Genomic DNA, 15,451 nt, shown 5'->3' with positions numbered 1-15,451 from the left:
ATAAATCTTAACCAATGATTCCTAATTGCATCTACTTCCGGAAGGCCAAATAAAGTGCTTTTGCTTTTGCTTTCGCACTGTAACACAGCGTCTCACTGACATGGCTGCATCAACACTACTGCAACACTACTGCTGTTCCTGAAACCACACCTTCTTTCTTTGCGTGCACATTTGGGCGGCATTATGCTAATATTTCCACATAGTGACGTAGGTATGTGGGGGCGTGTTAGAACGAGCCATTTTAGGTAGGTGTGGCTGACTCTTAACTTTTATAAAGAATATCTCTTTGGATTTGAGACTTTAGTCTTTGCAACTTTACAGATCTTCTTTATGCACCAAGAGCTTGCAACACTCCAAAGAGAAAGGAAAACTTGAAATCGCATCATATGACCCCTTTAAGGAAAATGATCGGTAAATGAAACATCAAGTTAACTGTCCAGCTGTCGTCAGGTTGATGCTCTGGTTCTGTTCCGGGACTCTTATTTTGATGTTCTTTTCATCCTGTTGTATCTTTTTCTTGTTTCCAGTGTTTATTTCCTGTGTCCTTTGTTTCTTTGGTTCCTAAGTATGTTTTCATTTGTTTCCATAGTTGCTGATTAGTTTGTTACCTGTATCTAGTTTGGTTCTTAATTATCTTGTGCATTTATACATCTTATTTTTTTTTTTTAGTTCATGGTCAGTTATTGTCTATGCATGTTTGCCTGCTGTTTTTTTTTTCTTTGGACCCTTTTGGACAATCTTTTTTTATTTTTTTTATTTAAACAAATACAAACTTGCTGCAACTGGATTCACTGTCCCTTCTCTGTCTTGCTGTGACAGGTGTTTTATAAAGAATTTAATTACTGAAACATACATTTAACATTTAATGGAAGCCCTTTCATTTTGTGTTATTGCCTTCTTTTTTGTATTCTTTCTGAAAGCTAAAACCATCAGATGTATTCACTGATCATTGAGTTTACTTCAACTGTATCACCACAGTCAAAGCTTTCTGGAAGTCATCTGTACTCCAGATTACAAACCCTACCAGATAAATAAACACAATAAGTAAACACATTATATTATTGTTTGTTTTGTTCTTTACACAGGTTATGTGGATGTAATCTCACTGCTCAGTCCTGTGAGAGTTTGTCTTCAGCTGTACAATCATCAAACTCTGTCCCGAGAGAGCTGGACCTGAGTAACAATGACCTGCAGGATTCTGGAGTGAAGCTTCTTTCTGATGGACTGAAGAGTCCAAACTCTAAGCTGGAGATACTGAGGTTTGAGTTTCAAATACTTGATTGATTTTTTTTTGCATTACATTTATTACTAAAAATCACACTGCTAAGATTAATTTTTTATCCAATTACTTTGTGTTTTTTTCTTGTTCAGATTGTCCTTATGTAATCTCACTGCTCAGTCTTGTGAGAGTTTGTCATCACTTTTACAATCCTCATACTCCATCCTGAGAAAGCTGGACCTGAGTAACAATGACCTGCAGGATTCCGGAGTGAAGCTTCTTTCTGATGGACTGAAGAGTCCAAACTGTCAGCTGGAGATTCTGAGGTAAATGGTTTTCAATCAATAATAATAAATGAGCTAAATATTTAGTGTATTTATCAAGTTGTAAAGCTTGTGATGTAATTTTTATATAAATACACAGCATGGCAGTATGTTAATTTACATGCAAGCAGCTCATGATCCAGTGTTGTCAGTGTCTCTGAGTGGCTCTGTTCACAGTAAATGCTGCTACACACAAACTAGACAGCTGAGGCAGACCAACGTAAAAAATGAACTTTTTGAATGTTTTGTCATCCAGACAAAAAGCCAATAGACACGCAACGGAGTGCAGCAGAGTAGCCTGAAGAATAGGAAATATTGTGGGGAGAATTTGCCCGTATAATTGATGGGGACGTGTCCTCAGTGTGTGTTTTGGTTACACAAAAGACATCAAATCAGTATCCAGAAGTTACAAAGTTACTGTAAACTTTAGTTTTTAGGTGCCTGACTCACCATCGCTTAGCTGAGAGTGCTCTGTTTTTCTCTCACACACACAAAGAGAGAAAGAATAAGAGCGTGTTAAATACTACGTAGAATTGACATGCTACATGTAAATGATATTCATTAAGATACGCTGATTTGGTGGACTTTATATATATATAATGTAAATACAGTGGACAGCATAAATGAGTACATCCCCTTTGAAACTTAAATTCAGCAATTTCTCTTTACTTAGACATGTTAGGTGTCACAAACTGCACTGAGACACGAAGGCTGAGGATCCAAATGCAGTATTTATTGAAGGGTAATCAAAAGATCATACACACGGGCAATCAACCAAACAATAACAACAGGGCAATAAGCACAGGCAGGGAATCAAAAACCAAGAGACATGAAACAAGGAAATGTTTAGAATTGCAGAGTGACATACGGCAACACTTCACTAATGCCTAGTTCACCGGCCGGCTGACTCGTCATCACATGGTGTCAGGTGTCGCAACGAGCTACAGCCAATAAGAGAACTAGGCATGGGTTGAGGTCAGCAGAAAAAAAAAAATGGCAGCAGCAACATTGCTTTAAGAAAAGTTTGGACTCAAGAAATGGAGTGAAATTTTTCAGAACAAATCATCATGCAAACAGCTTGCAGCGTCAATTTCTTCACAACAACCATTTTCAAATAAACAACTCCGGTTTCACTTGTTTCGTGTTCAAATTCTCGCTCGTGTTTTCATGACAAAACGTGGTTTGGGGACCGGATAGAGTCGTTGAGTGACAGTCAGTTCGTGTAGTGTGTGACCCCGTGTTGTGGATCATTTACATAATGTGACAACGGGGGAGCACATAGTGTCACAATGGGGAGCATTGGATCAGCGTTCTCGTCGCGCTCCCTGTCAACTCCGACCTGGTTTCTAGCCAGGACCCAAAGTTGCAATGATCCAACCAGCAGACCGAATTCCAGTATTGAATCCCGGTCACGTGCCACAATCATCAGCAGATCCCGTCAAGCCAGTGTGCAGTGACTTTCAAGCCATTGGACTGACACTTAGAGTTTTACAACTTAACGTCGAGGGTCTATCTGCAGCCAAATGAACACTCATCAGCACCATAGCCCACCGTCACAGCGTTGATGTCATCTGTCTGCAGGAGACACACATAGCAGACCAGTCAGCGGGGTGCTACACCATTGGAGGATTTGACCTAATCTCGTCAACACCAGATGCAAGATTCGGCCGGGCAACATATGTCGCTGATGCCTCCCCAGTCTCTTCATCACACTTCTGTGACATTGTTCAGTTTGGAGGATTCAGAGTCGCCAATGTCTATAAACCTCATCAAGGTGTGCTTCCAGCTCTTGTGCATCCCGTGGCATACGTGGGCGACTTTAACAGCCATCACCCTGAGTGGGGCTATTCAGAACCTGACGAGGATGGAGAGACCTTGGTGGAATGGGCATCCAACAGTGATCCCGCTCTGACCCATGATGCCAAGCGATGTGGTACATTCTATTCGGCAAGATGGCAAAAGGACTACTCTTGTGATGTGTTGGATCACATCGTTCAGTGACAACCCCCAGCCAGCCAGCCAGACGGTGTTGGGAGACTTCCCTCATAATCAGCACAGACCTTTGCTCATCCACATAGGACTCCAATTGACATCCAAGAAGCGCTGGAACTTCCGTAAAGCCAACTGGGACTTGTACAGTAGCAAGCTGGAGAGGAGTGTAGTAACCATCCCTTCTCGCTGCATCCCAATCGAGGAGGCTTACCAACGCTTCCAAGGAGCAATTTTCAGCGCTGCTACTACAGCCATCCCCCGTGGCTGTAGGCCAGTCTACACACCGTGCTTGGATGTTGAATGCCAAGCTCTCCTTGAGAAGTACGAATGGTCTGGAAACCCGACATTCCAGACCCCCAGGACAGTCTAGACCAGCCATCAGTCCAAACGCCGTTGCCAGCCACCTTCTACAGGTGGCAAAAGCTCCACTGTCGAAGCCACACTGTCAATCTGTGCGCAACGAGTGGCGGCAGTATTGTCGCTTGAAGACAATCGGACTGGAGGGTGACTGCCCGAAGGAATTCACAGAGTTAGAACTGGAGGCGGTGCTCCGTACGGTGAAGGATGGCTCTGCCGCAGGATATGACAACATCCTGCCAGAATTTCTTAAACATCTTGGACCCAAGGCTAAATCATGGCTCGCTTCGTTCTACACGCGGACAATTCGAGAAAAAAAGATGCCACAAGCCTGGTGCCAGGCTAAAGTTATCGCCATTCCAAAACCCGGCAAGGACCCAAATCTCACGGCTAGCTACTGCGCAATATCCTTGCTACCCGTGTGTTTCAAGATACTCGAACGCTTGATTCTTCACCAAATCAGCCCAGTCCTGGAGAAAACCATCACAGATGAGCAGGCAGGGTTCAGGGAAAGGACGTAGCACCGGTGACCAAGTCCTTGCCCTGATGACATACATTGAAAACGGATTCCAGACAAATCTGAAAACTGGGACCGTCTTCCTTGACCTAACTGCGGCTTATGACACGGTCTGGCATGCTGGTCTCCTGTTGAAACTATCCAAAATCTTACCGCGTTGGGCAGTAGAGGCTATAGAACTCTTCCTCCATGACAGACGTTTTCGAGTACACATGGTAGACAAAAATAGCTCTTGGAGAAGACAAGCAAACGGACTCCCGCAGGGGTCTGTCCTGTCTCCACGTCTCTTCAACATCTATATTAATGATCTTCCAGCAACACAGTCCCGCAAATTAATCTATGCCGATGATATCTGCATTGGGACCCAACATCGGACATTTGACGAGGTCGAGTACGTACTGAACAAGAACATGGATCTGATGGTGGACTTCCTCAGTAGGTGGCGACTCCAACCCAGTGCAACGAAGACGGTATCTAGTATCTTCCATCTCCACAATGCAAAAGCCAAATGGGAGCTCAATATCTTCCTCAAGCATCATCGGATTAAATATGAGCCAAATGCGACGTACCTCGGCGTTACCCTGGACCGCTCATTAACATATCACGATCATTTGAAGAAGACAGCAGCTAAAATCAGCTCTCTAAATAATCTACTCAGTAAACTGGCCGGCACAAGCTGGGGTGCAAGGGCCCAGACACTAAAGACCACTGCACTTGCTCTGTGTTATTCAACAGCAGAGTACTGTGCACCAGTCTGGTCCAGATCATCCCACACCAAGCTAGTAGACGTTCAGTTAAACATGTCTAGCATGCGGATATGACAAAATAAAATAAAGTAAAATAAATTTCTCTCCTGATGTAATTGTAACGAATTAATACAGCCTCCTCATCTACAGGATCCCGTGTAAAAAGACATGCCATTTTTGTCACATTTATCGTGTCTGCATGATGAAAATGAAAGTGGTGCGGTGAGAAAAATAATCTTGTTTCCATTTGCATTAAGATTATTGTTCTTACTCCACTGGCAGATAATTTTACTTGTTTCCCCCAGGAAACAAGACTAAATATTGTATTTTATTTTATATAGAAACTGCATCTTGATTGAAGAATTTTTAGATTTTTCTACTTGAAATAAGGCAATAAGGAAATAAGAAATATTTGCACTTACATATTGTTGTCGGACATTTGACGAGGTCGAGTACATACTGAACAAGGACATGGATCTGATGGTGGACTTCCTCAGTAGGTGGCGACTCCAACCCAGTGCAACGAAGACGGTATCTAGTATCTTCCATCTCCACAATGCAAAAGCCAAATGGGAGCTCAATATCTTCCTCAAGCATCATCGGATTAAATATGAGCCAAATGCGACGTACCTCGGCGTTACCCTGGACCGCTCATTAACATATCACGATCATTTGAAGAAGACAGCAGCTAAAATCAGCTCTCTAAATAATCTACTCAGTAAACTGGCCGGCATAAGCTGGGGTGCAAGGGCCCAGACACTAAAGACCACTGCACTTGCTCTGTTTTATTCAACAGCAGAGTACTGTGCACCAGTCTGGTCCAGATCATCTCACACCAATCTAGCAGACGTTCAGTTAAACATGTCTATGCGCACAATCACTGGAACTCTACGTTCTACTCCTCTTCCATGGCTGCCTGTTCTCAGCAACATACCACCACCACCGATGACAGGAGGCCACTTCCAAGCTGCTGACTAAAGTCCAAGCAAATGACAAGTTGCCACTCAATACGGACATTACACTGCATCCAGCAGCCTGCCTGTCATCGAAAAAACCTGTCTGGCTGGACCTGCCGCCAGAGGATATGATAGCCAATTCGGCATGGAGCGATGAGTGGGCAGCAACCACTCCCTCGTAACTGAGCCATCGGTCTGTCCTCCTGGCTTTGACCTTCCTCGACGATACTGGTCAATGCTAAACGGGAAGGGACAAGGTCAATGTGCAGTCAACCTTGTCCGGTGGGGCCAAGCCACTAATCCGAACTGCAGCTGTGGGGTACCTAAAACCATGCAGCACATTGTCAACGAGTGTCCGCTGACTTATTTCAACGGTGGACTCGATGCTGTACACCTGGATGAACAGGATGCTGTTCTGTGGCTGGGCACGCAATGCAAACGCTAAGAAAAAAGAAGAACACCACAACGAATTCAAGACAGACAGCAAGTCATGTAGTCTGAACGGCACAACGATCTGCCGACGTTTAAAGTTGTGTAGTGTGAACTTGGCTTAACAGTGACTGAAAGATACATCGCTTTAATAGGCAGAGGTAATGAGATAATGAGACACAACTGAATGCAATCAGTAATGATGAGACTAGACAGTGGGTCCTGGGAAATGTAGTTTGTGAGGGAGTAACAATATTCTCGGATGGAGTGCCCTCTGGTGGCTATCAAGGGCACTCCAGCTGGTGATCGTGACATTAGGGTTCTTCAATCAATCAATCAAACTTTATTTATAAAGCACTTTAAAAACACCGAAGTGGACCAAAGTGCTGTACAGAAAAATAATCCTCATACAAGACATAAAATACAATTAAAACACCAGAGACCATAGAAAAATAAAATAAATAAATATCAACATCAGGTGTCAAAGGCCAAGGAAAAAAGATATGTTTTAAGAGACGATTTAAATAAAGACAATGAAAAGGCCTGCCTAATGGGCAGAGGCAAATCATTCCATAATTTAGGAGCTGCCACAGCAAAGGCACGGTCCCCTCTAAGCTTTTGCTTTTTTTGGCACATTCAGGAACAGCTGATCAGCTGACCCGAGAGAACAGGTGGGCATGTAAGGGTGTAGTAGCTCAGAAATGTAAGGTGGGGCAAGCCCACTTAGGGATTTAAAAACAAATAGAAGAATTTTCAATTGAATCCTAAAATGTACGGGCAGCCAGTGAAGTGAAGCTAAAATGGGGAAATGTGCTCATATTTACGTGTTCCAGTTAAAAGACGCGCTACAGTGTTTTGCACCATCTGCAAACGAGCAACAGAAGACCCACTAACCCACACGTACAGTGCATTACAGTAATCTAGCCGAGTGGTTACAAAGGCATGGATTACTGTCTCAAAGTTTTGCCTTGGAAGATATGGCTTTATTTTGGCCAGCTGCCTCAATTGGAAAAAACTCGATTTAACTACTGCCCTGATCTGTGTCATGATGCGTCTACTGTGGAGGAGACGAAGGGGATTAACATTCAACACTCTTTATTTATCCAGATACAGGAGAACACGGATCAGGCAGGAACACACACGTAGAATGAGGGGTTGACGAACAATACCGGACGCTAGACATGGAAAGACACAGGGCTTAAGTAATGGGACTAATCAAGGAAATTAACGGGAACCAGCTGAAACAAATTAACATAATTGAAATGAGGGAGAATCTAGGTAATGGGGAGAACATGGGGAGAAAAACACAAGACACTGGAACACAGGACTTGACAATCTGACTGTCAAGTTTAAGATCCGAGTCAATTTTCACCCATAAGTTAGTGATGGTTGGCTTGATGTACTGAGCCAATGCACCCAAATCAACCAGAGGGGTCCCAGTAGTCCCACCGAAAACCATCACTTCTGTCTTGTTTTCATTGAAACTTAAAAAAATTAAGAGCCATCCATGCCTTTATATCCTCAAGACAATCAAGTAGCGGTCTGACAGTGTCATTCTTTCTAAGTGGCACATAAATCTGGCTATCATTCGCATAACAATGGAATGACAAGCCATGCTTCTTGATTATTGAACCAAGGGGGAGCAAATAAAGAGAGAAAAGGAGAGGGCCTAAAACTGAGCCCTGCGGTACCCCACAAGAGAGAGGAGCCGAAGAGGACACAGAGTCACCACAGCTAACACAGAAAGTCCAGCCTTTTAAATAGAACCTGAACCATTGGAGCGCTATGCCCTTGATGCCCACCCACTGCTCCAAACGAGAAATTAAGATTTCATGGTCCACAGTGTCAAACGCAGCAGTTAAATCAAGAAGCACCAGAGTAACACAATCACCAGCATCAGTAGCTGAAAGGATATCACTAAAAACTTTTAGAAGTGCAGATTCTGTGCTGTGTAGAGTTTTAAAACCAGACTGGAAAACTTCAAGAATATTGTGATCTTTCAGATAGGCCATTAATTGACTACAAACTATCTTTTCGAGGATTTTTGAAAGAAAAGGTAGCTTGGAAATAGGTCTAAAATTTGCAAGATCTGTAGGATCCAGACCAGGTTTTTTAATCAGAGGTTGGACTACTGCGTGTTTAAAATTTTCAAGGACCACACCTGATGACAGACTGCTATTAACAACTGCAAGAACAGATGGCCCTACGGTGGGAAAAACGTCCTTGACAAGTCGAGGAGGGACAGCATCATATGGAGAACCTGAGGGCTTCAGATGACCAACAATCTCATGTAATACTGACAAAGTCACAGGCTCAAACTTGTCAAAGATAGCAGAGGAGAGGACAGAGACTGAAGGATCTTTTTTACAACAGCAACTAAATTAAGCTACTGCCCCTTTAAAACCGAATACACGGCTACAATACACTAATCAGAGTTGCCAAGTCTGTTCATAATATGTGACTTTGGGCTTCTTTTTTTTGTTAAGTTGCATTAAAAAAAATTCCGGGTTGCGTTTTTTTGGTCTTATTTTAAAAGATATGGTTGCTTGTAAGGAGAATCTGAGTTTCTTTACATTTATGTTTGCCATATTCTCCAATGCATTGACTGACAGTCTGTCTGCTCACAGTTAATAGCCAATCAGTGCAATAATAATAGTGCTGTAGCGTGATTCGTCAAACATTCTGCCCCCTCCTCCCCCTCATTGGAGAAAAATCACCTTCAACATGAAGGCGTGTGACGCTGTAATCCAAGCGACGATAGTAGTAGATGTAATAGAGGAGTAGGATGACTTTTCATAAGGTATGTTTTTAATTTTTACAATGTTTTTGTAATGTATTATTTATCACAGGCTAATAAAAAACATGTAGACCTATACTAATACTAACAGTACTTACATTTGGTTTGAATACTGTATATTTTATTAGGCTATAAATATGTGGCTATGTTACAGCTCCCCCTTTAAGCTCTTGTCTTTTTCTCCTTTTCCATCTCTCAAATCCCAGTCTGCTTACAGATGATTGGAGATGAGTGGATAGTGCGTGCCTCCCACTTTGTTGCAGTTGCTGATTTTTGTAAAATAAATTCTTATGCTTTTCAAATAAAAGAGTGGTTTCAGTTTACAGGGTTTCCACTGGTCCTTAAAAAGTCTTAGGTCACACTTTATTTTGATAGAGGGGGCAGTCGTGGCATAACGGTTAGAGAGCCGGACTTGTAACCCAAAGGTTGTGGGTTCGAGTGTCAGGTCCGGCAGGAATTGTTGGTGGGGGGAATTCAAGACAAAAAAAGTCTTGAATGGTACAAGAATCTTACAAGAAAGTCTTAATTATGATTTCAAGAGGTTTTAAATTTGGGCACAGAAAGACCAGAATTGCGATATGGCTTAATGTGACGATTAAACTTCAAACAGCTATGATTTCATTAAACAAACTATATTTCTTTCATTAAACCGCTATATTTCTTCCATTCCGAACGCGCCAATCGCTGACAGAGAAAGAATGTGCATTTTTAATAAGCCCATCTGCTGTTTTTGTTTAGACCGAAGTGAACATTTATGTTATTTAATTAATATAATAATTGATTGATAATAATTGTTTAAGTTTATATAATAATTGATACTTTGATCCATTTTCTTATAAAGGAGGGGATCTGGTTCACTTAAGACGTAAGCGAGTGTGTTTACGTGAATAGTCAAAACGGACAATTCAACATCATTTTGTGTGTATTTCTCCATTCATGCGACGCGAAAGAGAACTGAATTCAGTACTCGTGCGCTGTCTGAGAGTCGCTTTTCTGTGTGTGGGATTCAGGTGTGTGCGCTCAGAAAACCGGCCCGAATTGAGTTCTCTTTTGCATCGTCATGCTTTTCAAATGTATCCATATGTCTGCTCTTTTCTTACTCCCAGATATGGTCATTTTTTAATGTTTTATGAGATGTGCAGCAATACTTATGTCCCGCTTGATAGATTAATAGGCTGTTACAGTTCAAATGTTTGCATCTAACCTCCTAACCAAGCAGGAGTTTAGTTCTGACTGGATCTCTTCCCAAATCATCCCTCCCTAACATTTTCATCTCGTTTTTAATCGTTGACGAAAATGCCAATTGATTTTCGTCATAGTTTTTGTCATTCAAAACTAGGTTTTATTTCATTATCGTCTCGTTTTCGTCGGTGAAAACATGTTGACGAAAATTATGTTTAAATTAAATTAAGTTAAATTAATTATTCATCAACTAAATTAACACTGCTGGACAGCTGTTTCCATCATTTTATTTATAATATGTACATGGCATTTTTTGTTTTTTTTGTTTTTATATCATTGACATCATATGTTGATAGTGACATTATTACATCTATAATGAGAGAGACATTTATTTTTAACACAAAGTAAACCTTAAGACATAACCATATAGGAATAATTAATGGCTGAAATAAGTATAAATGTGTGTAAGAGATGTCACATGGACTGTTGCTGTATTTGTAGATTGACTGGCTGTATGGTGACAGAGGAAGGCTGTTGTTATGTGTCTTCAGCTCTGAGTTCAAACCCCTCACACCTGAGAGAGCTGGATCTGAGCTACAATCACCCCGGAGATTCAGGAGTCAAGCTGCTCTCTGAAAAACTGGAGGACTCAAACTGCTCATTGGACAAACTGATGTATGTCAAGCATGACATTTTATTATTTCAACTCCTCAGAGTCTATGTGTGTGTGAGTGTGTGTGTGTGTGTGTGTGTGTGTGTATAAATATAGGTAGGGGTATTCCTTTTATTAAAGAGGGCCAGATTCTATGTATATATATATATCTTTTTTTTTTCTTCTTCAGCATCACTATAAATTTATTAATTAATCATTCCAAACCATTTCCTTTTTACATCAGAAGCAGCGTGAGCACTTGGAGTTTGTCAGAAATAGAATGGGACCATCGGGGATTTGTCGCTTGCGATGTGCTACATCCAATGTAGACAAAATAATATTATAATGGGTTCAATAATGGGCTCTATTGTCTTTAGTCGTGTCGTGTCGCGCCGCTTGTGTCCGGTGTAGACACAGAGTAACAGATTTTCTTGTTCCAGAAGCCATTTCAGTTGAATATATGCCACAATAGGGAAGAAAGGCAACTTTCATGTTGACTTTAACTTTGTCCTGTCATTTCCTCTTCACATATTTTTCATGAAAAAAAAATTGTTCCTGGGCAAATGAGACAAACACAGTTATGATTCTGTGAAAAATAATCTGATTTCCAGTGTTTATAAAATCAACAACCCACCTCATCTACTTTTTTTTATGTGGCCATGGTGATAACAAGAATTCCTGATAACAAGCTGTGTATTACAAGCTGTGATTATTAACAACTGTTAATAGTCACTAATTCATTAGGGTGACCATACGTCCTCTTTTCCCCGGACATGTCCTCTTTTTGGACCTAAAAAAATGCGTCCGGCTGGGATTTCTTAATCGCCCAAAATGTCCGGAATTCGGCTGTTTTCTTAATCTCGCTCCCGCTGAATCTCTGATCATTGCCGCCTGACGTGTTTTGCTCCAGCGATTTTTGTGTCCACTCCTTTAAACATTCTAATATATATAATTTTGCCGCATCAGGGAGCCGCTGTCAGTATGCAGAGTATTTAAATCCCTTTTGAATGAGCATTCACGCTGTTCACTTTCACTTTCAATTTTGCGACCACACGCACTCTGTGTAAAGGGAGCACATCTGACAAGATCAGATATTTGGCAATGAGTTCAGGATCTGTTGAGCAGCAAATACTCCAGCATGGTCTTGTCAGTCATCTCTCCTTATTCTCAACCTGAGATCAGTTAAATCTGACTCCGGCAGCTCTTCTTGGATACAGGGTTGCCAAGTCTGTGTTTTTTTCCACAGAATTGGGATACTTTTAAACTGTTGCCATGGGTTGATTTTCCCAAGTGAGTTAAAGGTTTGAAATATTGCATAAATTACATTTGACTGAAATGCTTGTATTGAAACATTTTGCATTCTACCTATGATAAAACTTTAAATGGACTTTTACATTAACTGTTCCATCCTGGTGGAATGACCTGCCCAGTCCTTAATATTTTCAAGAAACGGCTGAAAACACATCTCTTTCATCTTCATTTGACCCGCTAACTCTAGCACTCTCTATTATAATGCTAATTTTATCTGCTTGTTTTTTTTTTTTATTAAAGAAATTTGACCGTCTAACATTTGCACTCTCTATTCTATTTTTATTCTAACTGCTTGTTTTATTTAAAAAGAAAAAAAAGAGCCTTTAACACTAGCATTGTCTATTCTTTCTACTTATTTTCTTTTTATTTATTATAAATAATGACCTTCTAACACAAGCATTATCTGTTCTTTTTCTGTTCTATCGACTTCTTTTCTTTTTATTTAAAAATTACCCTCTAACACTACTATTCCCTATTCTTTTTCTATTCTATCTACTTGTTTTCTTTTTATTGTATTGTGTTAGTTTAACAAAATAATCTGCTGAACTTTATTGCTGATATAGATATTCAAATATGTGTTTGCAGACACATTCGAGTCGAGTGTTCACATACCGGCTTTGATGTTCCAATATGACATACGGCTTACATGTAGTGGCCCATAGAAACAGCCACTAACTGCCTGTGTTGCAATTTCATGTGCTTCAGTCATTTATTTGCTTTATAATATTTTGCATTTACATTTAGTCATTTAGCAGACACTTTTAACCAAAGCGACTTACAAATGAGGACAATGGAAGCAATTAAAATCAACAAAAGAGAAATTATATGCAAGTGCAATAACAAGTCTCAGTTAGCTTAATGCAGTACACGTAGCAAGTTTTTTTATTAAATCATATAATAAATAAAAAGAAAACGGAAAAAATAAAAATAATAATAAAAAGATAGAATAGGAAAAGAATAGAGCAAGCTAGTGTTAGAGCCCTTTTTTGCTTTTGTTAATTGTAAAATAAATAAAAAAGAAAACAGATAGAATACAAAAAGATTAAAGAAGCTAGTGTTAGTTTAATTGTTTTAAAGAAAACAAGCTGTTAGTAAATAAATAGAGTGCAAGGCTAAAAGGGGCATGTTTTTTTTTAAAGAATAGAATTAGAATAGAGAGTGCTGTTGAACACATCTCATTCAAGTGTTTTTGCAATGAAAGGAAGAAGGGAAACCGGTCTGTAGTTCTCTAAAATAGATGGGTTAAGGGTGGGTTTCTTAAGTAGTGGGGTTATACAAGCCTGTCTAAATGCTGAGTGAAAAACACCAGTGTGAAGGGAAGTGTTAACGATGTGAGTGACTGCAGGTACAACTGCAGGAGAAATGGCTTGAAGGAGATGAGATAGAAGCAGGAGTGATCTGGCTCTAAATAGGGCTGGAAATAGCGATGACAATGGTGGCTGGGTTTTTTTTTGAGAAATAAAGAAGTGTATCAGGACTGGATCAAATGCTTTGATGAGCCTGTTGGTTATCTAGGAGAGAAAGGTTTGACCAGTGCTGCACCCTTACAAAGTACAGATGCCGTCAGTGTGGGGTAGGTCTGTGCGCTGTGCCATGCAATGAGATGTACCATACTCTCAAGAACTATAAACTTTGTCACCTAGATACCTGATTCGGCAGATAGGAGTGCGCTGTGCCATGCCATGAGAGGTACCATACTCTCAATAACTATAAACTGTGTCACCTAGATACCTGATTGTGCAGATAGCTGTTCAACTAATCAAAAAATAGGTACATGCATTTTACTATGGCACAGTAATATAGTAGTAATTTACTACTTTCTCCTGTTTTACTGTTGATTTCCTCTTTTCCTGATCATTTGGAATGAGGATAAAAATACAAAAAAGTCTTCACATCAAAACTTTTGAAAAAAGTTCAAACATCCACTCCATATATATTTTTTCCTTAATATTACTGATGAACTGATCAAAAAGTAGGCTACTGTTCACATGTGTTTTACTACTATATATAGTATTGTAATATAGTAATAATTTAATACTTTCTCCTATTTTATTGTTGGTTTCCTCTTTTCTGATCATTTGGAATGAGGATAAAAAGACTTGATCAAAAAGTAGGCTACTGTTCACATGCGTTTTACTACTATATAGTATAGTAATATAGTAATAATTTAGTACTATCTCCTGTTTTATTGCTGGTTTCCTCTTTTCTGAGTGGCAGGGCAATATCTATTATTTCCTGAATATTACTGATGAACTGATCAAAAAGTAGGCTACTGTTCACACGTGTTTTACTACTATATAGTATAGTAATATAGTAATAATTTAGTACTTTCTCCTGTTTTATTGTTGGTTTCTTCTTTTCTGATCATTTGGAATGAGGATAAAAAGACAAAAAAAAACAAACAAACATGTAAATAAGTTCAAACATTAATTCAATATCTACTATTTCCTGAATATTACTGATGACTTGATCAAAAAGTAGGCTACTGTTCACATGCGTTTTGCTACTATATAGTATAGTAATATAGTAATAATTTAGTACTATCTCCTGTTTTATTGCTGGTTTCCTCTTTTCTGATCATTTGGAATGAGGATAAAAAGACTTGATCAAAAAGTAGGCTACTGTTCACATGCGTTTTACTACTATATAGTATAGTAATATAGTAATAATTTAGTACTATCTCCTGTTTTATTGTTGGTTTCCTCTTTTCTGATCATTTGGAATGAGGATAAAAAGAAAAAAAAACATGCAAATAAGTTCAAACAACCATTCAATATCTATTATTTCATGAATATTACTGATGAACTGATCAAAAAGTAGGCTACTGTTCACATGCGTTTTACTACTATATAGTATAGTAATATAGTAATAATTTAGTACTTTTTCCTGTTTTATTGTTGGTTTCCTCTTTTTTTGATCATTTGGAATGAGGATAAAAAGACAAAAAAAAAAAAATAAGTTTCAAAAAAC

At 39.6% G+C, this 15,451-nt stretch overlaps 1 protein-coding gene across 1 annotated transcript in view; it reads left to right on the top strand.

The window, feature by feature from the left end:
* Positions 1-15,451, top strand: part of LOC107671223 (NACHT, LRR and PYD domains-containing protein 3-like) — a 29,185-nt gene that overhangs the window by 6,336 nt on the left and 7,398 nt on the right. The window contains exons 5-7 of the mRNA XM_016464128.1: positions 1,086-1,259; positions 1,372-1,545; positions 11,020-11,193. Coding sequence (XP_016319614.1) covers positions 1,086-1,259; positions 1,372-1,545; positions 11,020-11,193 — 522 coding nt within the window. The remainder of the gene's footprint in view (positions 1-1,085; positions 1,260-1,371; positions 1,546-11,019; positions 11,194-15,451) is intronic.

The sequence above is a fragment of the Sinocyclocheilus anshuiensis genome, unplaced genomic scaffold, assembly GCF_001515605.1.
Source record: "Sinocyclocheilus anshuiensis isolate Anshui unplaced genomic scaffold, SAMN03320099.WGS_v1.1 scaffold3101, whole genome shotgun sequence".
In the NCBI taxonomy this organism is placed as follows: domain Eukaryota; kingdom Metazoa; phylum Chordata; class Actinopteri; order Cypriniformes; family Cyprinidae; genus Sinocyclocheilus; species Sinocyclocheilus anshuiensis.
The sequence above is the reverse complement of the archived record's forward strand: the minus strand, read 5'-3'. Positions and strand labels throughout refer to the sequence as shown.